The following is a 27,891-nucleotide window of genomic DNA, read 5'->3' on the forward strand; positions in this document are numbered from 1 at the left end:
CATTGGACGGGCTCTTGCAGGGGACCACGGTCCCAAATGCTCCGAGGCCTCAGCATGCTGCTAGAAAAAGGCAAAACAATTACAGGGGTACCTCGGTACTCGTCAGCCTCGGAACTCGTCAAGGCCGGTACTCGTCGATTGATGGGAAGGAATGTTTCCTCACTCAGCGCTTGCTCGGCACTCATCACACTTGCCGGACCTCGAGTGAGTCACGATGTCACCCCGCAAGAGAAAATGCTCCGTCCATCATCCCTCGCTCACCACCCCTCGGGATGAATTAACGACGAGTACTGAGGTACACGGTACTTGCAAACAGGGAGAGCCTCCAGAAGAATGAAAGCTCCTCTTGGCCGACCAAAGAGAGCTCTGCAGTTAAAACTGCGGATTTCAAAGCAAGACTCTGGGGCCATATGCACCGGGGTGGGGGGGGCCTAGCATGGAGGGAAGGTGGCGAGAGGGCTGGAGCAGGCAGGGAGGGACCCGGAGGCATCGGCCCACGAAAAAGAGTGGCGTGGTTGGCTCGTCAGCACCCCTGCAAAGCGACCCAGTCGATGCAGGAGGGAGGGTGGTCAGAAGCGTCAGGATGGGTGACACGGGTGGGATTTCTCCAGCTCTTCTACAGGCGAGAGGACGCAGAAAGGAAAAGTGCTGTGGTTTGTCTAAGCAAATGCCACACATCTCAACGCCGCTACCTGAATCTCCACTCGCCATGCACACATCACATAAAGCCGAACTTGCTGCGAGCTGAGGCAGGCTAGAGAGACACCGACTGTTCCCAGGGACTGGATACGTCATCCTGGCACAGAAGGGATCTGAAGAAAGAGTTGAGTCCAAGAATATCTTACTAAAGCCCTTTTTAGTAGTAAACCAGCTACTGCAGATTCCGTATAACACTTAACCATCAGATAAGAGCTGCAATTCTATCATGGGTCAAGTAGTAATTCCTTCCAATGAATAATACTAGAGACATGGTTTTAATTGCATAGTCTTTCAGGACCGTTAAAAAAAAAATGAGTGCCAGCTCTTCTCCGGAAGGCCCAGGTTTCCTCCTACAGAGCTCCGGGCCAGCGGCCGTCTCCCCCACCAGCAAGCGCCAGCGTGACACACCAGTCCGGAGGTCAGTGTGCTGGCCGCCGGTCCCAGTCTTCAAAATGCCAACCACTCTCACCACCACTGAGCAGGGGGGTCACACATCCCCTAGATCCACAAACTCATCTTCCCGTTTGGCCAGATCTTCCTCGTCTCCCAAAGCTTTCCAGCCACTGGTGGGCAAGACGGGCTTCGAGGACGGCCGCTGCAGCAAAGCAAAAGGAAACAAAGAGGACAGGCGGACAGAGTTCCTCAGCCGGGAGGGGGACTCTGCCTGGGGGGCCTCCTGGTGGTGGTGTCCCTCGTTGATTTTTTCCTGTAGGCTCTGTACTTCCTCCATCATTTCCAAGAGTTTGCTCATGGTGGCCACCGTGCCACCGCCCAGAATTTGGGCTTCTGGAATCCAACGCAAGTAGCGCTGGGCCCAGACCCTGATTTCGGGCCCCTCGATGTGAGGCAGCAACAGACCGTGGTAGTCGGTGGGCTTGCTGTGCCAGCTATCATAGAACTCTCGAAAGGTGTCTTGCAGCTCATCAGAAGAATTGATCAGTTTGCTAATTCTCTTGCCCAGAAGGTTTTTAATTAAATGATCTGTTTCTTCCCTGAGAAATCCTCTTTTGGGAGATGACTTAGATTGGGTGAGTGGCAAAGAAAGCTGTCGTTGATGCTTGGAGAGAAAATACAAATAAAAAATCGCTGGTTAGCCTGACAACATAGGTACCGTTGTGCCCACCAAAGAAAGGGGCATAATCCTGCGTTTACAAGTCTTGAGCCATCAGAATTGCTATGTAAATGCAAACTCATTAAAATGCTATAACACACAGAGAGAGCAGGGCTTCTTGTCTAGTTCGTGATGCAGCTGTGAGCTGTGCCACGTACACACACGAGCGGGGGAAACCAGGTGATCCGCAGCAGCGCCGAAAGGGAAGCTGCGACACGCGGGGAAGCTGCCCACCGCCTTCTGCACTGTCACAGGGGCCGAAGGGCACTGGGTACTTATGAAGAACAAGTTTAACTTAAGACAGGGTGACAATTTAGGGGAGTTTGGGTGCGATGTCTACTCATTTTATGTAAGGAACAAAATGTTTCCTTTCTGAGAATCCTGAGCTTCCGTGGTGTTCTGAACACCTGCCAGGAAGCAGTGCTGACCACCTGAAGACCCTACCCCTCCAGTGAAATAACCTTGGAGGTCAGCAGGCGTCCAGGAGGAGTTCAAGCCTAAGTCGGAAAGTTCGCTTGGACAGCGAGGCAGAGGGGGCAGGAGCACTCTAGCAACTGACGAAACTGGCCAGAGGTTCCTGCCGGACAAGCTGCAAGGAGGAGACCACATGAGAGCGTTCACAGGGTTCCTGCTCCTTGGCAACAGCGGCCAGGAGGCCATGGGGGATCTCTAGTGGCCAGAGGACAAGGTAGGAAAGGGGGAAGCTGTTTCTCCCCGACTCTTTTGCCCTTGAAGTATCCATTTGAAGTAAGAACAGACAAAAGTTGTAGTCTCAGGCTAGACTTAAAACGACTCTCTAACCTATTTCTGTGAGTGGTCTTCCTTGCAAAAAGGTTTTCTTTACTATAAAGGAAATATTTCCTTATAAAATATGGGATAACAATTAAAAGAAGAAAGCTAAACCACCCACAAAACCCCAACTCAGAGCTGACGGGGATTTCTGACTTTCCAGCCAGGGACCGAGAGCCGAGGGCGGGGAGCCAGTGGCCGGCCTCTCCCCTCCCCACGACCAGGGGAGTACGAGTGGGTGGGAAGTAAGGAAGGTGGGTGGGACCTAACAGCAGCTCAGTGTTTGCTGACTGCCGCCAGGCTCGGTGCTCAGCGGCTTGTATGCCACGACTTACTCAGTCCTCGGAGTCACTATTAGCGCCCCACCTTACGCGTGAGGAAACCAAGGCACAGAGGTTAAATAACAAGGCAAGGCCTCAGATACCGAATGCCACAGGTGGTTCCACTCACGGACAGTCCGGCTCCAGAGTGTGGGCTCCTAACAGAACTCTCCTTGTCCTGAAAGCCCCTTCCCTCCGTCCCCTAAGTCAGTGATTTTCAACTGGCACGCCGCAGGAATTTTGAAACATGCGGTACCTGGCTATATAGTAGAGGGCACTGACCTCTTTTTCCTTAGACTGTTGAATAAAAAAGAAAATGACAACAGCCAACACAACAATAGCCATTTGGTTTGAATGAATCAAAAGTATACCTATTTTCTGTCCAAATGGCAAAAAATACATGTTTTCGGTGTGCTGCAGAGTCTCTGTCTGCGTGAGAGGGAAAGGCTGGGAACGCTGCCCGAAGTGAACAGAGTGTTCAGGGTGAGCGGGGCGGGAACGGCGCCACACGCCTGGACCCTGGGCAGGGCTGAGGCTGCAGCCAAGGTCCCTCGCCGGAGCAGGCCCCTGGCCTCCCGCAGGCACTCACAGCGCAGCACTTCCCGCCACAGCCTCTTCAGTCCCTACGGAGCTCCTCCAAGGCCGTCCCTCCACTCAGCGAGGGGCTCCAAGCCCGACACCTGATCTCCTAACCCAAACGCTTCAGAGTTCCCAGGTGCCCCAGCCCCAGTGCACCTCATCTATTACAGTCTGAGACTGGCCAACCCTTTGGCTCAAACCCCTCCCACCAGTCAGCTCCTGGAGGCTAGGCTATCTGCCCCGACTTACAGGGAGAAGGGGACACTTAAAAAACTCAATCTGGGCAGAGAAATGCAATCCAGTCTCACAAGACAGAGCTTTAGCTTCATCTGGTGCAAAAATAAGCGTTAGGCCTTGCCACCTCTGAGGCCCCTCACCGGCTGGCCTGGGGCAGCTGGGGGATCCTAACCAGGCCATCACGAGAAGTGTGCATGCAGCCACCAGGGGGCAGAGTGCATGAAGGAAAACTGACCTCTGGCCAAGCTGTTCCGGAGCTCGGGGAGTTCTGGTCCAGCTGGCGGGAAAGAGGTTAAATCTGTTGGGGAACATCCACCCTGGGCTTGAGGACCACCTTCCAAAGGGCAAAGCAGCAGCTCTAAGTTGGCAGACGGCACCTCTGTGAGCTCTGGCTTTGGCTCACCCAGGTCCCCGAGCCTCTTTGGAATGCAGCCGCCGCCCGCACCACAGCCAGCCAGGCTTCCTGGAGAGCCCCGTGGGCAGGCGGGACCAGAAGCACGGCCTGGCCAGGGGAAGGCAGGGACGAGCCCTGACCTGGGATCTGCCTTCCCGCTCTTCCCTTCGTGGGGTCTGTGGGGGAGAAATCCCGGGCCGGGGCACAGAGCCAGGAAACGCCATGTAAATCACGTATCTAGGGAACTCTGGGATTTAACTAACCAGGAAAGTCAGGAACAAATACATGAAACCCAAATAACTTGACACTTGAAGCTGACAGCTCAGGGCCAAACCTGGGCTGGGCCCGTATTTGTAAATATTGGAACACAGCCACGCCCACCTTCTCAGGGGTGGTCTGTGGCTGCTTTTGTGCTATGACAATGGGGGGGGGCGGGGAGCTGTACCAGTGACGGGAACGTTTTAGGTGCATCTCATGCAGAAAGGTCTAGCCGTTGGAGACACGAACTGGCGCACAGGAAAGCCCCCGCAATCACGGCCCTCTGCTCCCCCAGCCACATGCCCAGGCAGATGCACGGCTCCACGCGACACACACTTTCTGGCAGCAGCGTCCCCAGTGGCGCTCAGCACACGGACACGTCTCATCGGGGCAAAGCATGATTTGCGGAAAGCCGGGGATTCTCTCGGACCCGGACAGTTTGCCTGCCACAGATCTCAACCCCGCAGGCTGCTTCCGGAATCCGTCTGCGACTCTCAGCCTTTCACACATGGGGGGAAGGTGGAGGGGGGAAGCACGTGGACATCTTACTTTGAAGCGCGTTCCTTTCCGCTGGCCTTTGTCCAATTTCGGCTTTTCCACGTACAGAGGGTTTCTGAGCAGCGTCTGGGCTTTGGGTTCAAACTGCACAGACCAGTCCCACACGGTGAGCAGGCTCAAAGGCTTGCCTTGTGCATCCGGGCCTTCCCTGCCCTGCCAAGACAAGCACAGGTCACACCGGCCTCCGGGGGGCCGAGGAGAGCAAACACAGGCCTCAGAGACAGGCACCGGGGAGGCGCTGCTGCACCCGCCCAAGGACTACGCACAGCGCTTCACTTTCACAGGCCTGCTCGCCAGGCTCGGGCGGGGGAGGGGGGAGGGGAGAAGGACACATCCTTTTCCAGCCGGTCCCCTGCCAGCCAGTCTTGGGCACTTCCACAACCCCCTGTGAAGTGACTACTATTTTTGCAGTTTTACATCTGAGGAAACTGAGGCTCAGGAAACTGGAGTGAGCTGTCTGAAGGAAGCTGGTGGGCGGCAGGGCAGGGACCTGACACCGGGGCCGTGTGCCCGAAAGCCCAGAGTCTATGCTTCCCACTCCGCGTGGGATTTGGCAAACTCCCTCCCAGAAGGCCGGCTCGGGCCACCCTGCAGAAGGCCGGCAGAGCGCCAGGCTGGTGAGAGCTGAGCCCCCGGCCGGGCCAGCAGCGAGGTCCGAGGGGGGCGCAGTGCCGGCCTGGCCTCCCTGCTCCGCCCCATCGCCGCTCCCCTCAGAGTCACCCCGCACATCAGGCGAGCGGAAGAGGAGGCGTCAGGCCTGACCGCCTTTACAAAGGGCATTTTAACCCTGTTCAGTCCCCCAACTCCAACATTTGCCCCCGCTCCAGTATCCACGGTGTGACCGAGGGCAGGGTACCCGTCCTGAGCAGCGACTCCCGAGGGGCTATAGCAACAACACAGACCCGCAGGTGCTGTGAGGGCTAAACACCAACACCGGGAAGCACTCCAAACAGGGCCTCGTGCATCAGCACTGCTAAACCACTTTTCACTTTTTATTATCAACCTCGTTGCATCCTGCCTGCGGGACACAGCTTCTTCAACACACGGGTTCCTAAGAGGGACTCCTACTTACCATGTTCGTTTCTTTCTGATGAGGCGAATTGAAGAAGAAGGTGCTAAAAATGGGTATGTACAGGCTATCTGACAAAACGGTCAGGTAGGTCTCCGTGAACTCAAATGCTGGGGGGTGCTGGTGCACCAGCTGCCAGACACAGTCCAAGAAGAGCAGGAACACAGGCACCTACGTGAAAACAAAATACGCGTTACTGGGCGGGCACTCAGGGTCCAATGCCAGCTGCCCTGAGCTCGGGGCAGCCACCTCGCCGCTGCGGGACAACTGCGGCTGCGCACGGCGGTCTCGGGACACCACAGCCAACTCTGCTCCACTCCGAGCAGCGAGTGTGCTCGACCGGAACCATGTGCTCACAGATTAGCACCCATGTTCAGCAGTAGCCACCCATGCGACGCTTCAACGGTAAACTGTGTAAAACCTCACTGCCAACCCAAACAGCACTAACAGATGAGCACTGCCGCTGACTGTGGTCGGAAACACTAACGTTGAACCCCAATAAACTAAAATGTTATTTCCCTTCAAAGAATTCCATTCTTCTTGTAAGTCAATTTTATTACCAAAAAAAACGACACTTGATTATTTTGAATTTTGTTAATACCCACTTCTCCACCCCCAAAATGAGAGCCCAGAAGACAAGAGGACAGGAGAGAAGGCACATGCAGCAAAAACAAATTTTCTAGTATTTTTCACAAATGTACTTTTTAACTGCTGGCCCCCTGTAGAGCCTACCGCGAGACAAGCCATATGTTAGTACAGATGGCAGTTTTCCAGGGGCTCTGTCACTCACAGAGTTTATCTCTGAGCCACGGGTGACCCTGCGGGCGACAGCCTCTCCTTCACAGAGGTGGCCCAGGCCTCCCCCGCGGCTCACAGGGGACGTGGGTCTGGAATCCAGCTCCTGCACCCAAGTCCAGTGCCGCATCACTTACATCACAACACAGGCCACCACGTTTTCCTCCAGACCTCTACTATGTCCACGTGGACGCTAGGAAACGTTTACATTGCAATTCTACTTCATACCTCATTTTATGCTCCATCCCATTAAAGAGAGAGTGAAAAATACCTGAACCGCTTTGTGCGGTCGGGCAAGTGGGCTGGGAAAGCGAGGGAGACTTCCCCAGGGGCTGGCTGAACAGCGGCTCAGAAGCTCCCAGCCTTTTCCCCTTTAGACGTGATGCCTGCCAGTCCCATGACCTCAGATAGGAAAACACACTCTTCCCCACACACTCAGCAGCTCTCCCTGCCCATCATGTTGCTGGAGTTCGTAAGCTTTCCCACTGACTTCTCAGAAAGGAAAAGTCCAGTCCCTGAACGGCAGACGGTGATTCCCGTTCAGCGCAGGGAGGTACGGAGGAGCACAGGTCAGGCCTGAAGGGAGTCTCCCAGGAGCACGCCAGGGCTGTAAGGGCAAGAGCCACGGCTCTCGAGTCCCACGGCACGTGTGTCAGGCCATTCAGCACTGCAGATAGACATGCTTACTATCTGCAGTAAGAAGAACCACGCATCACGCTACTAGCATATGGGAGCTCTGCAGGCGATTTAATTACAGACGGTGCTGTTTTCATTTTTCCTTCTGCAATCATTAACCATCCAGTCCAAGGAGCCTGTACAGCTGCAGCCGAGACAAGCAGAACACCACGATGTGGGGGCTCGTTCTCAGCAACCAACTGCAATGCGAACACCGCGGTGCCCAACCTCAGAGGGAGGCCTGGGCCCAGAGCAGCTCACGGCGCCAGAGGCAGAGGAGGCCTCGCACACGCTCACGGACACAGCACAAGGGCCCTGGTGGCAGGCGACACTAACGTCCCCTATGCTTTAGTTTGAAAAGGTTTATGTGCAAGGAAAAGTCATTTTATGTCATGTATTTTCCACAGAAAAACTGTATCCTGAATATCCATTTTTTGTTTGCAAAGACTAACTAAGCAGAAATTATAAGAGTCTCTCCCACTGAGTTAGTTTTTATTTAAGTTTTACAAATCAATATTGCTCCCACCATGAAATAGATGTACACCTTTGGTGTACACAGTTAAGAAGAAAACATTCTGAACACACCTGCTAATATTCTTTCCTCTGGGAAGGGTTTCAACATTGTTTAAAGTCTCAAAGCCACCGAACAGCGAACAGATCACAGCCTTCCTACTGAGACTGCACAGTGTGCACTTCGCAAGCACTGCCCCTACACGGGGAGACAGGAATTAAGAGGCCGGGCCCTTCTCCCCACGACCCGCACTGCCTGCGATGAGGACACTCACCTCCTCCTTGTCGCTCTGGCGGAGATGGTTGCAGCGGTCCAGGAAGCAGTGCCCGCCCATGACCCACTCCTTCTGGATGAGGCTCTGGAAGCCAGCGCTGGTTCTGCAGTGGGGGTCCATCATCACTTGCACCAGGGAGGAGACGAGGCAGCAGAGGTCGGAAGCGTTCTCCTCTGGGAGGGGCCCGGGAGCAGCACAGAGAGGAAGGAGGACATGAAATGGTCAACACCCACAAAGCGCACTCACGCTGGCACAGCCAACAGCAGGGTCACCGACGCCAAGGCCTGCTATTGACAGTCCGGCCCTAACTCCCTACAAAGGGGCCGACGATAAAAAAGGGCAGTGTTTTCAGACCGCTGCGAGTCAGCCTGGCAGGGGCCCGGCGCGCACTGGCAGTGAGTATGGACGGGCTCACTGAGCGGATGAACGCAGCGCTGCACACCCACTGTCGGCGTGTGGGCGTCCAGACAGGCTGCAGGCTAAGGGCGGGTCACCCACGTAACGGCGACCTGCTGGGCTCCTCGGACCAAGCTCAAAACCCTCCGGGCGGGCGTGTCCGAGTCTCCATCGCGGAACCCACTGTTCCGCGGCTCGGCCGCCTTATGGACCCATCGCAAGGCTCCTCCTCCACCCCCTCTGCTCCGGAGGGAGCCGAGCATTTCTGGGCCGCACCTCAATGCTCCTATTCCCCGCTCCACAGCTCTTCCTGTTTCCGACCGAGGAGCACGAGCTCTCCGCCGTGGCCTGCTTCCACACGCCCACCCCGGAGTCACTGCACAAAACCCATCTGGTGACCATGCCATCCAAACGCTCGTTTAACACTCGTGACTCGTAGCCAATAAAAACATACATCCTCTACATGTATGCATTTCTGCCTTGAGTTTGAAGGTCCTAAAAGTCAGGGTGTGACATCCCCAGAGTTTCCTCTTTACAGAATGAAGAAGTGCAGTTCGAGCTGCTATTTTAAAATGCCCACGAGGATGGCGGTGCTGGTCTCACTGGGGTCAGAGACACCAAGAATGGGCTGTGAGCGGCGAGGTGTTTACGCTGCTCGGACTCTCCTCGCTGAGGCCTCAGAACCAAGAAGTGCCACAGGGCCCGGCTCCCTCGTGCGCTCCTTTTTCTGCTCAGGAAACAAGCCTGAGCTACATACACACACACAGGGCGAAAAGAAACATTTTCACTTTTGACTTCCTAGTGCCATCAGTGTTCAAAACGAGTCTCAGCTTTTAAGGGGCCCTCAGAGGGCTTAACCTGCTGCCTTCTTGCACCTGCAGGGTGCTGGCAGCACACCCATGGGACTAGGAAGAGGGGCTAGGAAATGAGATTTCGACTAGAGACAACTCAGCAGTCCATCTAGGAACAAGTGACATCTCAGCCACGTTGGCCAAAGGTTTGCATTTCATTTTATGCAACTGTGTGATCAGCGCAGGTGGGCCCTGGGCTTTCCACCTCTCAGACCCCAATCTTTACCCCTACCCCCCTTTACCAGTTAGAACTCTATTCTGTTGTTGCTGCGGAGGTCTTTTTCAGTAACATCCTTAGGCCAACTTTCCCATTAGGCTGTGAGCTTCTAGCAGGCAGAAGGATGGAGCTCTGCACATGATAGGTGCTCAGTAAATGTATTAAAAGCTAAGCCAGCGACCCAGCATCAGACGCTACAGAAGCCGCAGGAGGACACCTTTTCCAAACTGCTCATAAAAGCAAAACCTCACAGCCACAGAGCACGTCGGAGAAATGACAAGAGCTTGAGGGCACAGCAGCATGAGACGACCTACCAAACCCAGAATGTGGGCTCTGAGAACCTAAAATGCTCTCACCAGCAGACCTGAGCTTAGCTCACGCCGACCGGGTTCCAGCAACCTTTGCTATGCGGCAGCTCACACTTGCTCTCGCACACCGTGAATGTCTGTGCCCTGTCCTCCCGTAGAGCAGGTTGAGCCCACTGAGGAAAAGGAAGTCACGGACCACAAAGTTTCTATAGCAACTGCATGAGGTTGTTGAACACAAACACATAAGAATAACAAACCATCCGTGGGTCTCTTTCTAGAACAGGGATTATCAAAGATTCTAACTTCAACCAAGCTGAGTTAATATAAAACAAAATCCAAAGCACTGGGAAATGTGAGTTTTGGTAAAGATGCCAAACTATTTCTTCTTGCGCTGTGAACAGATCTGCCAAGTTCCAAGTGAAATAACTTATTTTTAAACTGTGACACTGAAATCCAACGCAAAGGCTCCGGAGGTAAGGGCAGGAGAGACTGGGGAGGACTTCTACATTCGTTCACCCCTTGCCCAAGATGACCCCAACCACACAGGGCTGTGTCTGCAGCACGAGTCTCCAGGGAAGGACCACGGAAACCGCACCTGCTGCTGTAAATACATTACCTACGAGAAGAACGTTCATGTTCTGTGCTTCTAGACATTCCACGATCTCTATTGCTTTTTTCAGGCAACGTCTAAATGGAAAAGGGACAAAAAAAGGGCATTAGTTCTTGGGCTTGGTATTGAAACAATAAGAACTTCAGAAGGCAGTCTGACTTGATCTTCAGTTTTCTATCTTATTTTTGCTAAAAGCCTCCAAAAGAAACAAATCACCATCGGCACTCTTCAGGTACTGCAAGACATGCATTTTGCCTACTAGAAACTTAAAATTTTCAGAAGGGAATCCCCAGACTGACATAGAAGTGCTCCCAGGTGATTTCTGAACTGGAAACTCTTGGTGAGGACTCAGACCCGAGTTGGCGCGAGGCCCGGGGGGGGCCACGGAGGCGCCACCTGCGGAGCGGGCCGCACGTCCGTGCTGTCCACTCAAGGACACCTTGACTCCGGTCAGCGTGGCCGCCGAGATCCCAGAAGTCCTACGGGTCGCTCTCCAGACGCACTATTCCCTCTGAGACGGCGGCCACCACCGGCAACTCTGACTTACAACAAGGAGGGCCTCTCGCCTGCTGCTCTCTGCCTGCAGTGGCGCCACCCCTGCAGGCTCTTCCCCTGGTTAAGGACCTTCAACCTTCTCTCTGCCTCCCAAAAGGAGAGGTTCTTTTACGACACTTATCCCTGTTGGCATAACACATTCACACTATTAGCCATGCTCTTTAAAACATGCTGGTTAGTATGTGCAGAGGGCACAGCTGAGAGAGGAGAATGCCAGGCGAGGCCCAAGGGGGAATTCCTCTCTTCCCTCAACCCCATCCCTGGGTTGGGGCTGTTCTCTCGCCCCAGCCCTCATTTCCGTTCCATGCCACCCCCACCTTTGCCCTTCCCTCTACTTCCTGGCAACAGGGAAGAGCTACTCAAAATGTGAAAGTGAATATAATTCTGTTCTCTGGGAATCTCAACCTAATTCCCAAACCCAGAATGACAAACTGACATTAATCATAATTTTTTTTTAATTTTTAATAGATAATATACATATAGGACACTGAATTCTTCTAAAAAATTCTAATCAAATGTGCACACACACAATAGGTAACAAATGTAAAATCATGAGCCCTGAATAGAAGACACGATGTAAGAATAGTTAACTGTGAAATGTAAAACACTTAAATTATTTGTCAATTTGCTTAACTACTTTGAATTAGAGAACTATAACATTCACGAGCAATCAATGGCTTGAAATACCTGATTATGTCAAGCCAGCTGCTACTTTCCAACAGAGAAAACCATTTTATATCTGTGTCCCAAAATTCAGTGCTGTTATCTGGAAAAAAAAAAAAAGTAAAGAGTCAGGTGGCTCGCTCCCACGCCTGCCACGAAAACCTGTGCTGCTCAGCCACGCAGCTCAGCCACGCAGCTCAACCACGCAGCTCAAGTGCGAGGCCAGGCACCAGTCTCCGCTGTAAGTAAGGGCTGTTTCAAAACGTCAGCTGAGACGGCATTTCCACTGCAAAGCACTGGAAGGTCGCGGTAGTCACAAACAGATTTTTACTGCACAAACAGAAAGCGCCTACGATGCAGAACGGGAGCCACGGTCCACCCCGTAACTCGGCACGGAGCATGGCAGGCTTCGGGCAGAGACAGAACATCCCGGCTGCCGCTCCCAGAAGTGGGAAGGCAACAGAATACACCCCGAGGCCCCGAGGCCTCGGGGCAGACCTGCCTTCTGCTGAGACCCCGAACACACACACACAGTCACCGCGCACAGCGCTGCACAGTGTCCCCCACCCACCCGACACAGAGAGCCCTGCCCTTTACAGAAGCCTGCCACTTCAAAGCGGCAACTTTAAATCAAAGGCAGATACCCCTGCAGGTCCTGGACGATCAAAACAAAAGTGGAGAATCAGTCCTGTATCAACTGGTAAAATTTCTCACTCCCTTCGCCAGGCCCCTACTTCTTATCAACTGACTTTGTAACATGCGTCACAATGTGTTTCAGTCAGAGGCGTCCACTTCTGGTTCCCTTGGTGTCACATTCATTTTTATCTCCAGTGCCTCGCAGGGTTTGTACATAATGGAACTTCAGTAAACAGCAGCTGAATACATGAATGAATCCTAAATTAGTGCGGCTTTGCTAGGCTAAGAGGTCCAAGTTGGGAAAAGTTACCTGTGTGAGAAATCTCAGGGTGAAGACTCATTCAAGAATGAAAAGAATTAATAGCCAACTGAGCCTGATTAGAGATGACTCAAGTTCTGACCTGTCCGCAGTGGGCAGCCTGGGCAGGGAAGTGGGGGTGGCTGGGATGGGCACATCTCACTTCCTGCTTCGTACATTTCTGACTAACTGAAAATTTTCACACTGATACACACACACACACACACACACACACAGGTACCTCTGTGTGTGTGTGTGTGTGTGTGTGTATATCCAATCAGGAAAAAAGTAAAGTCACCCCACTCGGGTGGGCGGAGTCCCTTCAGCAGCGCACTAAGAGGCCACACTGATCACTCCCTTGGGGCACCCGGCAAGCCAGTCCGTGAGCACGCGCACGGCACAGTCCCACCACTTTCGCCCAGAGAGGCTCCAGCGCTCACCACCGGGCAACGGGGAGCTGAGGAAAGGAGAGAAGGGGCGGGTGGATCCGCGCTCACTGCTGTGAGAAGGGGAAGAGCCTGAAGGAGAACGGAGGGGGAGCGTGGCAAAGGCAGCCGCCCCCTGGCTGCCAGCCCCTCCGTGGCGCGACCCCGGCCCTCGCGGCCACGGAGCTCTGTGCACAACCACGAGGCGCCCAGAGAAAGGCCCCGAGCGCCACCCGGTCCACGTGGTGTGCCCTTCCCCATTTCCCTCGGCCTTCTACTCACCTATCAGAAACAGCTGTTTAAACTTGGAGTACGCAGTCTGGATGTCCTGCAGGGACACGAAGTTGCTTGATAGGTCTTCGGTTTTGACAATCTCGTAGGGTGGCCTGTGGATGATCCTGTAAATTCTAGGCGTCAAACAGTAATGAGAGATTAGGAGGGCAGACGGGAACTGGAACTAGCTTATTTCTCCTGAGCACTTACTACATGGCAAGGTCTGTGTGAAGGGCTTTGGAGACGCCCTCCCCTTTAACCCTCACCCCCGAGGCAAGCCCCACGGGCCCGCCAGCGACAGCCAGCGCACGGGGAAGTGGGGGTGCGCGGAGAGCGCCTCCCTGGCCCAAGCCCGTGCAGCTCACAAACTGATCGAGCCGTGACTTGAACTAAAGCAACTTAACTCCAAAGTCTACGCCTCTTGTGTTTTTCATTCGTGCCCTCTGGTTTTTTTTAAACTGTGCGGAGTTTATTTTGAAAATGTTCAAACATGCGGAGAAGTCAGAAAGAGCAGCACGGTGACACGCACCACGGTGACACGCGCCACAGTACAGACCGACAGCGGTTAACATTACAGCTACCTCGCCACACGCCCCTAAATCCATCAGTGTGCGTCTCTGAAAACAACACAGCTGCCATTCCTAATGACTTCGGTACGCGCCTTCTGAAGCAGTTAAAAGCCACCACTCTGAGCTGCATCCCAAGCACTAAGCTATTAGAGGTGACCAGAAACGGCCATACTACCAAGAACTATTCCCTGCTTCTCAGAAAGTAAGAACAGAGCTGAGCAGTGACGAAATGCCGAACAGTACCAACCCTTCCAAGAAGCTCTTCTGGGTTTGCAAAACGCTATCATCCTGTTCTTTGGGTAGGGCTGACATTTTCAAAAGGGCACATCCATTGTGGCAGGACCAACACCATATCTGCAGAGAGAGGTAAAAGTTTTCCAAACATAATATACACAAGCCAACAGGGAACAGGTGAGCTTACCATTGAAATCGATACGGGGAAATTTATAAGTTCAACGTGAAGTGGCTGGACATATTAAACTTTGCTAAGCTAAGCAACAGTCATAACGAAGATTGATTGAGTCTTAGAAAACAGAACAGGTCTAGGTAGACGCGCTCTCCAGTGTGGGAACCTGGGTGCAGATAACAATGTTAGTATTAGTGGGGTAGAGGCTATCGCTGGAGTGCAGCCTTGTCGTGTCACAGCGTTACATGAATCAACCCATCTAGTTCTCACTCTAAGGCAGGTGTGATTATTGGCCCCATTAACAACCAGAAACGGAGGCTCGGAGAGACCGGCCGCGGCGGTCTGACTCAAAGGGCGGCAGGAGGGGGCAGTGCTGCCATCCGAGAAAGCTCACGCTAGAGAGAAGGGGGAGTCGGCTCTTCGACACACACTGTCGCAGACTCGCATGTGCATAGCGCCGACTCGGGTTGTGAGAGCACGAGAAGAGGGCGAAGGTACGGTGTCTGCCTTCAAGGAGCTGACACTCTAAAAGGGAGAGACGCCTAGCAGTCTAACGAAGCAGGATGTGCTAAACCACAGCAGAAGAGAATTGCAAGGAACAACAAAGGGAGGGCAAAGGAGGAAGAAATCACGTGAATGGTCACAAAGGACAGGTCCCAGTGTTTTTCTGGATACAGTGGGCATTTTCGTGTTTGCTCTGCTTTGCAGGAACGAAAGATCAGAACTGATCCTGGGGCAAAGTAATCTGCCCAGCAGAGCCTGGGGTGGAGGAGAGGGCGAGGCTGGGTGGGGCACTCGAGTCCATTCATGGCCTTTGGGCCTGGTATGACAGCAGCCTGGCTAAGGGTTCGAGAGCGGCTAAAGCTCAGCCCCCATTCTGCTGACCAAGCCATCGGGCCCTGGCTCGAAGGTAAACCTACAGGATTTTAGCAGCCCGGAGGGGCACCTTGTTGCCGTTCTTTGATGTACAAACAATACCTTGACCATGTTAGCAGCAGCCTGGCCCAGGAGACTAGAGGTCAGGCCGATCCAGGGGATACTATGCACTACACTCGGAGAATCCAACATAGAGGAACCAGTCTGGGGCTCCGGGGGAAGGGGACGAAGCAGCACAATCAGTGTTCGGTGTGTAGGGTGTCTAGTGCCAGTAGGACATCCACGTGAGGATACTCAGGAGGCACCTGAGATGAGGGTTCTGAGCTCAGGAGAGGAAGGCAGGACTGGAGCTCTGGACACGGCAGCTGACTTCCAGCTGACGTGGAAGAGACATAAGCCCACTCAGGAAGCAACGCGAAGGGACATAGAACTGCCGAAAAGCAAGGATTCCTTGAGGGACAGGCGGTGCCCGTACTCTGATGCTTTAGGGTTCACAACAAGGCAGAAGTGTCAGAACACTGAGACAATTCAGAGGGCTCTCTGCTGCCCTCTTATCCCCTCCCCCGGTGCTATGCTGAGCCACGTGCGGAAACCGCCACAGCTCTAGCTCCCTGCCAAAGGCGGCAACATCCCGCATGCCCAAGCCGTCCTGCGCCCCTGCTGGGCACGGCTCATCCTGATGAAGGGGGAGATGCTCTTTACCATGACTGCGTGACAGGGTCTAGGCAACTGAGTGATTTTAACCCTTTTTATCTCCTTTCCTGGAACAGAAAGGGTGGTTCTTGGCGGTCTCAAACCATAACTCATTTTCTATTTGAGGCACAACCGTAAAGGAACTGTCTCAGCTCAGCTGAGGAGCGGAGGGGCAACTCCCTGACTATCCTCCATTTGAAACAGTAAGTACAAAACAAGCAAAATTCTTGTTAGAGAGAGACTGCTCTCAGGAATTTAGCAAAAAGCACACGTCCTCTCCTATTGTAGTGTGTACTATTTCTGTCTGGGAAAGGGCCCGGGGTTCTTAGTGTGAAGGACTTGACAACAGATAAGAATCACAGTTGGTTAATCCTGTTTACCTAAGAAAAGGAAGGGGGAAAATTATTCACTAGTTCATGCATCTTACAGTGTCTCTCTTAACAGAGCCAAAGACAGAGTCTCGGGGGGACATGCACAACTGGAGGCTAGACAGCAGGGTAAGGAAGAGAACTATTAAGGAAGTAAGAGGACCCAGACACTACGGTGCTTCTACAGCCAGCACGGGAGCTTAAAAGGCCCGAGGGAGGGTGCCCCAGAGTCAAACTGTAGTGACAGCAGGGGTGCAGGGGCACCAGGGCCGAGCGGGCTCTGCCTGGTCAGCAGAGGGCGGGCGGCAGGGAAGCAAGTAGAGAAAATGAGTTCAGTCTCTTTAAATCCGTTTGGCAGCCAAGGACGGAGGACACCACAGTAGCTTCACTCCTAAGGAAGGGCTTCTTCAGGTTAGGGAGAGCTGAGGAAGTCTCCGAGAGGAGAGGACCGTGTGGAAAGGCACGCGTGGGCCGGGGGACTGACGGGAGCAGGTCCCGGGCAGAAGGGCGGACGAGAGCAAGAGCCGGGCAGGGGTCTGGGTTCGAGCTGAAGGGCAGAGGAGCGCAGAGAAACCACAGGGGGTGGGAGGAAGGAAGGCGAGGGGGGTCTTGTGGTTGCTGCCCGTGATCCCACTAAAGGGATGGGAAGGCTCGTCTCTGCGAGTAAGAGAGTTCAGGAGGGAATGAATGGCGAACAGAAGGAGATGAAAACGTCCGCAGCAGCCCCGGGGAAGAAGGGCACAGGCCCCGAAGGAGTCAGACGACAGGCCAGACAGACGGCTGCAGGGCAGGGACCCAGCCCAGGTGACGCGACAGCTTCCATCGATCCCATGAGGTCCGCTGTGCTGTTGGGCGTAAATAATCCACGGCCACGTTCGTTAGCCCCACAGGAAAGAAAAAAAACAAAAAAAAAGAAAAAAAATCCTCTGGGTCGGAGGCCAAAGACTCCAGAGCAGCAGCGAGAGCATGACTGGAGTTACACACGATGGCGGCTTCCCTGACGAGGACGGGGAGGCAGATGAGGCAAGCAGGTGAAAGTCAGGGTAAAACAGCATGGAGATGAGGAATGTTCTGGAACTAGGTAGTGGTAATAGTTGCACAAGATTGTGAATATACTTAATGTCACTAGTGGTAAACTTTACGTTATGTGCATCGAGAGTTCTGTGCTCCCTGAATAAATGTACAAAGTCCACCTTGTGTAATATTTTTCTGCTGTTCATTCATACAAACTCCACTAATGACTTTCAGGTCACATAATTACGGCTGATGACCTAGTACAGTGAGAACACCTCCCCACAGTTTCTATCAGCTATGCTGCCAGCTCCTCACTCCGGGCTTAGCATGGCTCTGCCTCTCAGCCCACGGCCTGGCTAGAACTCAGAACACCGAAGCTCCAGACAACGCCGGACGGAGACGCTGCCTATTGCCGCTTGTGCAGACGACTCATCTTTGTTTCTTCCCACGAAGCTCACCCGCTTCTCCTAGATGCTTCTAGGAAAGGCTGAAGGAGGAAGACCCTCATTTTCATTCTTCTGAAACAGTGGTTCTCCAAGTGTAGTCTACAGGTCCAAGATGGGAAGCCCAAGACCCTTTCAGGTGTCCTGAGAATAACAGCAAGATGTAACCTGTCCTTTTCACTGTGTGGCCATCTGCACAGGTGGTGGGTGACACTGCCCATGCCCCAGGACCAGTCAAGGCACCGCCACCAAGCGGCACTGCCCGCCCCAGGATTCTCCACTGCCACACACGTGCAGAAAACACACTCGGCTTCACCTCCCAGTGCCCTTGTTGAGGGACTAACAATTATTAATTGTACTGATCTTGACCACTACATGTCTTTTTAATGTTCTGTGTGATGAAATGGGAGGTAAGCACCAAAGCGCAACGTTTGTCTCAAGGAAAAAGAGCATATGCGCCTGAGAACTGAGCTAACTGTTTTTTCATGGAACTGAAGAAATGAGTGACTGACAAATTATGGGTGTTCAGACTTTGGTAACTGGTGGTCATTCTTTTTAAAAATATGAATGAAGTAAGCCTATCACTTCATGAAGAACACCTGACAAATTGACACCAAAGATAAAAACTGAATTTTCAAGTAAAAATTGGAATTTTGGGAAACTAGTCTCTGCCCTTTTGGCTGAACAGCTTCCCAATATTTAATGATTTTCCTGGTGAGATGGAGTGATATAAATGAAAGTGATTTTTATTTTTTTTATTTATTTACTATTTTGAGAGAGAGAAAAAGAGAGAGACATTGGTTGATTCTTGTGTGTGCCCTGACTGGGGATTGAACCCATAACCTCGATGTATCAGGACAACGTTCTAACCAACTGAGCTACTTGGCCAGGGCTTGGTTTTTATATTATGTAAGGAAATGTCAGTACTGGACAATCTGTATTACCTAGTGAACTAATATTTTCCAGATGACCAATGTATAGTGTTATAAAATCATGCATGTTTTGAGATCCATTCAAAGTATAAGATAAACCAATGGATTTTAACTTAGCAGAGAATGAAAAACTTCTCGATTATGTTTTCAGATTCCTAACTGCAATTAACCTTTATGAAACTACCACTGATCAGTTTTTTTGGTGTACCATCAAAAAATAATATTCTCAATTACGGAAAAAGGCTATTAAATAGTCCTTCTTTCCCCAAATACATATTTGTTAGGCTGGACTTTCCTTCACGTACTTCCCCCAAAGTCTCACATACCGTAACAGACTACATGAACGAAGCATACAGAAGTATCCACCTGTCTTCTATTCTCAAAACTGTAAAACAGTGCTGTTCTGCTTTTTAAAATTTTGGACAATATAGTTACTTTTTATAGAAATACGTTATTTACATTAGCAGGTTATGAGTTTATCACTAAAACAACAATTTTTAAGTGTTTCAGGTTTAATTTTAACATGCAAACAGCAGTAGATACAACCCCGTAACAAAAACCCTTCCAGACCCTCAGTCATTTGTAAGAGTGTGAAGCGCCCGGAGACCGGGAAGTCTGGGAACCACTGCCCTACACTGAAAGTTGCAGACTGGTGAGGACATGAACCAACGCAGGCCCGAAGACTTGTTTTTAAGCCTCTGGGTCCAACGCATACCTTTAGAAATCAAGAAAATTCACATAAGAATCCATATCTGAGGCTTCTCCAGAGCGATCAGGTGTCTGGCAAGACCAGGCCCATACTCCCAGAGCACAACCTGCTGGCACAGACGGGCGGCCACCCGGGTGCACCGTAAGGGCCACCACGCTCATCACTTGCCCGGCCTGCACGTGCTCCTGGGCGGGTGACCCTGCCTGCACATTTCGCCTCCCATACAGAGTGACCTTTCTGGCGAACGAGCCATGGGCACAGCAGAGCATTTATTTGTAACTCTCGTTCCCCACTGAACTCCTGCAGGCTTGGCAACTCCCAACCACCCATGAGAAACCGGAGTAACTGCCAGAGTCTTGCCTTCTTTGATCAGTGACACATTAAATGTGGCTCCCTTCCCAGTCTATTCTGTGAGACTCAGTAAGCTCTTTCTGCCGTCTCTGGGAAAACCACAGCCACGCCCAAAGATTAATGGTGCAGGCCGAAAAGAATCTTAAACCCTACTACCCTTAGGGTGGTCGGCTGAGCCTCAAAATTATTTAGGTGTTAAATCAGGCTAGCTTTCAACACCAGACAGATCGTAATCGTCTTAAAGCTTTTCAAAGGTGTCTCTGCTAATGCGCCATTGCATCTGTGAAAACTTTAGAGCTCTGTCCCCGGGAGCCTCGGGTCTAAGAGACTTCTCCAGGGAGTCTCTAAGATATTTTTGGATCACTCTTGGGCTAAGGAGAAAATCTCTAGTCCAGAAGCCAAGGGATTTAAGTAGAACAATTCCCCAAGATGAGCCGAGGAAGCAGCCGTGGCTGTCAGGGTTTCCAGATGCACTTACCGGTACGCCGTGACCCTGAAAGCGCGACACGTTCTCTTCGGGAAGAGGGGTGGGGACAACGAAGTATGCAGGCAACCTAGAAGAAAGAGATGGCATCAGTTTTAGCGGTGGGGCTAATTCGCTAAATACGAAAGCTCAATTTTAATGAACACAGGAAGCTAAGCGGAGTGGTGGGAAATGGACCATATTTCCCTGTTAAGAACCAGCACAGGTGAACCCTCTCTGGCCAGATAAGAGAGTCTGAGTGCAAATCCCAGCTATGCCTCTGATTCTGGTAACTACAGACAACTTTCTTCACTTCTCTGGGTCGGTCCTCTCATCCATAGGAGAGGGGCACTGGAATATGTGATGTGTAAAACTATATGAATTCCAAAATTGGGAGTGATCTTTGTCATCACGTAGTGACAACAGAAGCACTTGTGTTGTTTTCGGTCAGACTAATATGACCACTGCCCACTTTACCAAGTGCTTCAACAACACTTAAGTGTTACTATTGAATATACGCCAGACTCTGTTCTAATTACTGAGTTATTCAAACTCCCCAACACCACGACGTGGCATGTGCTACTACAACTTCCATTTGACAGATAAAGAAACTGAGACACAGCACTACCAAGGCCCTTCCCAGGTCACACAGCTAGTAAGCATTTGTGAAGCTGGGACTTAACCCCCAGGAGTAATGACCTCAGTCTCTACATGAGAAAATTTAGGTTCCAAAAATAACACACCTGCTAAGAAGGGACGTGGGACAGGCAGATTTTCGGGGTCACAGAGGTCAGAGATGTACGGGGACACCCTCCCCTCCTCTAATCAGCAGATGCAGGTTTCTTTTATCAGAAGGCCACCTAGGTTTTATCACTGCGGGGCGGGGAGGATCTTTTACTCAACGAGCCTGAAACTAAGCCTCCCCCACGACAAGAAGGTGCCTGTGGTGTCGGAACTACAATGAAACTACTCAGGTGGTGTTTTTATGCTGCGTGTGTGAAGTAAAGCTCTCAAATAGCAATTTTAGGTCGTGGGAAAGATTAATTTTCCAAGCTGAAAAGATCCAAATTTGAGTGTGATCAAGCCAGTGGATCGAATCAGGTCACAAGGTATGGAGCAACATTTTAAACATCATCATGGGGATGTGCTCATCAAAATCCAGACTGTGGGAAACTCTCAGACAGGTGGCCTGCTTTCTTCAACCAAAGAAAATGATGGTGAGTGAATCTATAGATTGAAACATCAAAAACCTATCAACTGCAAAATATCAATCACACTCAATCCTGACTAATGATAAAACATGTAAAAAGATGAAAGATAAACTGTTTTAAAATTTATAAAACAATAGGGAAAATCTGAATAGTGGGGACGAATGATATTAAGGAGCTAATGTTAAATTTGAAACTTGTGATGATGGTTTTATGGTTATGCTTATAAAAAAGAGCCCTTCCCCAACCAGTGTGGCTCAAGTTGGTTGGAAAACCTCACCCAAAGCGAAAGGTTGTCAGTTGGATTCCAGGTTGGGGCACATGCCTGGTCTGGGGTGTGTATGAGAGGCAACCCATCCATGTTTCTCTCTCACCTCAATGTTTCCCTCCCTCTCTTTCTCCCTCCCTTCCCCTCTCTCTAAAAGTTAAATGAATAAAAATCTTAAGAACAAGGCGTCCTTAATTCTTAGAGATGTATACAGAAATATTCATGAATGAAATGTGATGAGCTCTGGGATTTACTTCAAAACAATCCAGGAGAGGATAAATAAAACAGGAGGAGCCATGCGTTAGTAACTGTTGAAGCCAGGCGATGGAGAAAAGGGAATTCATCATTTTCACTTTTCTTTTATGCTCTTGAAATTTTCCTAGAGAAATACCTTAAAGGTAATTAAGAAGAAAAAAGTTCCCATAATATTGTCACGTAAAACTAGGTTTGGGAATCACTGGTCAAGGCTAAGACACCTCAAACCACCGAAACGTAGAAGTTGTTTTTGGCTTCTGAGGTTTGGAAGTGCTTAGGACGTTGTCTCGTGTGTCTGCTTGAGTTCGTGGGCGGTGAGACACCCCTTCAGAGGTCGTTGTCACTGAAGGAAAAACTTCTTCACGCATCAGTGGCTCTCAAACTCAGGCTGCCCATTCACATCACATGGTAAGATGAAAAATTCTTAACCCCTGGCTGGCATAGCTCAGTGGATTGAGCGTGGGCTGCGAACCAAAGTGTCACAGGTTCGATTCCCAGCCAGGGTACATGCCTGGGTTGCAGGCCATAACCCCCAGCAACCGCACATTGATGTTTCTCTCTCTCTCTTTCTCCCTCCCTTCCCTCTCTAAAAATAAATAAATACAATCTTAATAAATAAATTAATTAATTAAATGAATAAAAATAAAATAAATTCTTCATGTCCAGGCCCCACCCCAGAACTATGATCTGTCAGAAGCTTAAACGCTCTCCAGATGTGCAAACGAGACGAAAGCTGCTGTTCTGGAAGATCCTGTTACTCCGAGTCTGCAACAGCGTCACCTGGATGCTGATACGGAAAGCAGGCTCTCAGGCCCAGAGCCAGCCTCACAGGATCAAGGCCTGCATTTGAATTAGCTCCCAGGAGACTTAGCTGGACAGGAAACTGTGAGAGGAAGCAGTGCTCTAGATGGCAGCCTACAGACATGTCCGAGTTTCTCCCCTTGTACAGGGGAGTCACCATGGGCTTGGTTCAAACCTGATTCCCAGCTCCTTCACCAGAGGCTCACTCTCCAAAGCCGGGGTGGGGTCCTATTGCTTTAAAACATTCGCATGTCTCACAGTGTTGGTTACCTAGTTAATTTTTTATGTCTTTCACCAAAGGGAGAATCAAGTGGATCAGCATATGTACCAGTCACTCAAGAAAGAAGGCTGGGAGCATGTTCTCAATCCACTGAGATTTTTGCTGCTTCCCAGCAACTGTTGCCAGTTTGGCTCAACAAACCTCACACAAATTCAAAAAAAAAAAGGAAGGAAGGAAGGAAGGCAGGCAGGCAGGCAGAAGGGGGCGGGGAGGCTGCCCAGAGAGGGACAGCTCTGCACCAGTGCAGGAGGTCGGAGAGGTGCTGTCCTGTCCCACTGCACCACACGCGGCTCTGTGGAGTCTCTGTGATAAGATTCCCAACGTCTGTAAGCCAGTAACCCTCCCTCCTGGGACAGCAGTCGTTTTAGTGATTAGGATGAGTTTAGAGCAGAAAGTAAACAGCTCCTTCAAATACAGGGTGACTCTATTCACGGGAAGCTGTGTGACCTGCTCAGGCACGGCCTCGGGCAGGGTGAGGGAACCCGCAGAGCGACAGCACCGGGCAGCGGTGTCTGCCTGTGGCGGCAGCGGGGTCTGCTCACGGGCTCCTTTGTTACTCGTGCCCCACAGGGGTGAGACCTCCTCACACCGTCCTAGGGAGGTGGGACAAGAGAAAGGCTTTTCAGGAGAACAGACTGTGGTACGGGGAGAGCCAGCTCGGACCTTAAAGGAAGGTGACATAGGCACTCAGTTTTTCATTCTCATCCAAAGTGACTGGAGTCCCCTCTGACTACGGGTGGGCTTTCATTAATTTATTCGCTCTGTCTCCTATGTCTCGAGTCCCTCATAAATCCAAGCACTACGCTTGGTTCACAGGATAGAGGTGGAGCAAAAATAGGTTTATAACTGTAAGCACATGAGATAGTTTATTCTTGTATTAATATCTATTAATTATTGTATTATTTTTCATATACACTGTAAACCTCCTTTGCCACATCCTGTGATGACGAGCAAAAACAGTGTCCTTGATTCCCCGGAGCTGTCTTCTCTACCAGATGTACTTCTGATGTGCTGACATGTACGCGAACACCAGTGGATTTAACCAGTCTGCGGCAGGACTTCTTCTAAACAGTTCTGGGAACGGGACTGCCTTCTCTCAGTTCCAACGTCACATCATGAGCTACCGAACTACTGCCTCACTGCCTCCCGGGAGCGGGGGTTTCACCCTCTTTCTGAGGGGTGCTAACTTTCACTTTCCAAGCTTTGAGACTGTAAAGGGGAGGAGGAGCTCCATGGGAGTGGGGGCGCACGTGATACCGCCCTCACCCTGCAAGCCCCTCCCCCTGTCACCCCAGCTCCCACTGTGACAGGAAGGTTAATCATAAATGTTTGAGACTGGTCAACATCAAAAGTCATCTGCTGAAGAGGCCCATCAGAGCCACGAATTCAAAATGCTCCACCAAAGTAGAGTGGTCACACTTAACCACGGGGATTCGCTCCAAACCCCAGAGGATGCCTGAGACCATGAGTGGTACCGATCCCTATACACCATATTTTGCCATGTATAATGCAAACTTTTTCGCCCAAATTTTTGAGGGAAAAATAAGGATGCGCATTACACACGGGCAGTACTAATTCCGTATCTATGTGAATGTTCTTAATTCTTTTATTTATGCTTATGTGTTAAAAGTGTTACTTTAGAAAGCAACAATGATATCCATATGCAAATTACCCTGAAATACAGTAATCGGTTTCGTTTCTAAATATAAATAAAATTTGAATTACAAAATTAAAATGAAAGATTTTTTGCCCTGAAAGTTTGGGCCAAGAACGTGGGTGCACGCTGTACATGGAAGCGTACGACACGTGGCAAAAAGCGGCACACTATGTTCTTTCCCGTCCACACACACCTACGATGAGGTTTAATTTATAAATTCGGCACGGCAGGAGAGTAACAACAATTACTAGTAAAATAGAACAATTATAAGAAAACACTGTAATAAAAGTTATGTGAATGTGGTTTTTCCCTCCCTCAAAATATCTTGCTGTGCTGCACTGCCCCCTTCTCATAAGGAAGCACTTTACAGCCTCACTTGGGCAGGTCTGAACTGCCGCACCACTCACTCCTCTCGCACTTGACGGCCATTTCTGAGTAAGATAAGGGTTACCTGAACACAAGCGCCGTGATCCCACGACACGCCATCTGATAAGCAAGGCGGCTAGTGAGTGGGCAGGTGTGCCTGCAGCAGGGACACGCTGGACAGAGGGCGGAGCGACTCCCCACCCAGGCGGGACACAGCGGAACGGTGTAAGAGTTCATCACGCTACTCAAACAGCACCCCGTTAATGAATTGTTTATTTCTGGAATTCTCCATTTAACATTTTAGGACTGCAGCTGACCACAGATGATTTAAACTACAGAAAGCAAAACCACGGACAAGGGAAGACTACTGTACAAATTTTATGAGACTGCTAGCAGAGCGCTGGGGCGTTGTGTTCCCAAATGGTAAGATTCAAGTTTCTAAAAGAGAATTATGCAAAATCAACCTTTAAAATGTAGGTCAGGACACATTACGCTTCTGCTCGAACTCCTCCTCACTTACCTATAAATTCCTCTGACAGCCTCCCAGCCAGCCAGCAACCAGCCGCTCCTCCTCTCCCCGACCTCGCCTCCCACTGCTCGGCCCCTGCTCGCTCCTCTCCAGCCCCTGGCTCCTCGCTCCCCACACAGCAGGACCGAACTGCACCGCAGGGCCTCTGCTGCCGCCGCTGCCTGACCAGGCCTCCCCACCAACAGCTCCAGCACACCCTCCCCCCTCCCCGATCTATTTTCTCTGTAGCACTTGTCACCTCCTAATGCACGGTGAGTGCTCACTTATTCTGTCATCACTTCCTCCCACGGCAGTGACAGCCCCAGGAGGGCCGCGTTTTTAGCCTCTGCTGCTGCTGTACCTTGAGTGGCGAGGACACTGTTTAGCACAGAGTAGGCACTCAAATTTTCACTGCGTGAATAAATGACATGTTTGGTAAGAGGAAAGCAAACACACAAAATAAATTCAGAAATGCCTCTAAAAATGTTGCACTTAGATTACAGATACAGGAATGGGCAATACAACAGAAACCCACTTCTGAATGTTTTAGGGGATACCTTAATTAATGTGGAGGAAGGGGGCCCTTCTGATGGGAACGCAAAGTGGAGTCGCTGCTGGGGAAGACAGTCCGGCAGCTCGTCAAAATGCTGAGGGCAAAGTCACTACCGGGCCTAGCAACTCCATCCTAGGCCTTTACCTGGGAGAACTGAAAACGCACATCCACACGAAAACTCGTACTCACACGTTTGATGCAGCATTAGTCATAACAGCCAAAACGTGAAAACAACCCAAATGTCCATCGACTGATGGACAGATAAATAAAACATGGTCTATACGACTATCCGTGCTGTGGAGTATCACTCAGTGACAGACAAGAATGACGTTCTGATACGTGCTACAACATGGATGAGCCTTAACACTGTGGCGCTGTGCTGAGTGAGAGGAGCCAGGCGTAAAGACCACATACTGTGTGGTTCCCTTCCTATAAAATGTCCAGAAGAGGCAAATCTACGGAGCTAGAAAGCAGATGAGTGGCGGCCTAGGGCTGGGGGTGTTCTGAGAACGTGGGGAGAGATTACTAATGGGTATGAAGTTTCTTTCGGGGATGAGGAGAATGTTCCAAAACCGACTATAGTAATGGTTGCACAACTGTGTGAGTGTATTTCAAAACAGTGTATCTCCAATGGGTGAAACGTATGGAATGGGAACGAAATCTCGAGGCAGCTGCTTGCAAGCGCACGGCCCTGAAAGCTCACCTTTCACAGACCCTGTAGCCTTCGTTGACACTCACTGCTTTGTACTTCACGCTGCCCCGGGTCCGGTCCAGCTCCCGACACCAGTCCTCGAGGGTGTCAAACATCACAGTGTGGCTCTCGGGGCTGGTGGCTAGCAACATAAATTTAAAAAGACAATAAAAGCCTGTCATGAAGCGCTGGTCTTCTAATGACGGCGAAGTGAATTCTCAGGCCCCAATTCCCTTTACTGCACCCAGGTCCATCCAGCAGGATGGCTTCCCCGCTCGGTCCTAACCTTGTTCCCCTTTTTTGTCACGAATCCAAAATTGTAACTGAGGCTCTGTTGTTTCATACGGGAGGAAAGGGGCTGTTTTAGTTCCACTCCTTGTAAAAGTAATCATAGGTCCGTTTTTAGCCATCTGACCATGAGATAATTTGGATAACATAAAAAGATCCTGAGAGGCACTGAAGGGCGGGCTCAGCACAAATGCTCAAAGAATGTTTTCAGCCCCACCAGTAAGTGCACGGGACGGCCAGCTCATCTGAACGGCATGCAGGGCTCCTGAGTGTAAATCCTCCTTCAACTGGAGGACACACTGCCAGCAAGTGGAGTTCCCAGCCTGTCCCTGAAGGCCACGAACACTGGAGAGCCACGAGGAAGGCAGGGTCTGCCAGCCAACGGCTGCAGCGTGTGCCGATGCTCTTGCCCCGGCCCCTGCCCCGCTGCCACCTGCCGGGAGGAAACGCCCAGGAGCACGGCTCCGCCCCACCGACGTGTCCCGGACCCTCTCCCAAGCCACACCACCGCTTGCTGGGGGTGACATGCACAACAGTTGTGGGTATTTACACAGATTGGTTAGTTCAAGCCTTTGCGTATCTAAAAAAATAAGCATTCTGGGAAAAATAAAGTGTTTGATAAAACTCCCATCCACTCTTTTTAATAAAACCAGATCATGGTACAAGGGATGATGATGAAAATAACGATAAT

At 51.1% G+C, this 27,891-nt stretch overlaps 1 protein-coding gene across 1 annotated transcript in view; it reads right to left on the reverse strand.

Moving 5' to 3' along the window:
• Positions 1 to 1,140: 1,140 nt before the first annotated feature.
• Positions 1,141 to 27,891, reverse strand: part of MTMR12 (myotubularin related protein 12) — a 53,657-nt gene continuing 26,906 nt past the window's right edge. The window contains exons 7-16 of the mRNA XM_045847882.1: positions 26,925 to 27,054; positions 20,341 to 20,416; positions 14,318 to 14,424; positions 13,511 to 13,635; positions 11,894 to 11,972; positions 10,658 to 10,728; positions 8,270 to 8,442; positions 6,018 to 6,185; positions 4,937 to 5,098; positions 1,141 to 1,756 (exon numbers count right to left, since the gene is read on the reverse strand). Of these exons, the coding sequence (XP_045703838.1) occupies positions 1,187 to 1,756; positions 4,937 to 5,098; positions 6,018 to 6,185; positions 8,270 to 8,442; positions 10,658 to 10,728; positions 11,894 to 11,972; positions 13,511 to 13,635; positions 14,318 to 14,424; positions 20,341 to 20,416; positions 26,925 to 27,054 (1,661 nt within the window). The 3' untranslated portion in view covers positions 1,141 to 1,186. The remainder of the gene's footprint in view (positions 1,757 to 4,936; positions 5,099 to 6,017; positions 6,186 to 8,269; positions 8,443 to 10,657; positions 10,729 to 11,893; positions 11,973 to 13,510; positions 13,636 to 14,317; positions 14,425 to 20,340; positions 20,417 to 26,924; positions 27,055 to 27,891) is intronic.

The sequence above is a fragment of the Phyllostomus hastatus genome, unplaced genomic scaffold, assembly GCF_019186645.2.
Source record: "Phyllostomus hastatus isolate PE091 unplaced genomic scaffold, TTU_PhHast_1.1 phas_contig_58, whole genome shotgun sequence".
NCBI lineage: Eukaryota > Metazoa > Chordata > Mammalia > Chiroptera > Phyllostomidae > Phyllostomus > Phyllostomus hastatus.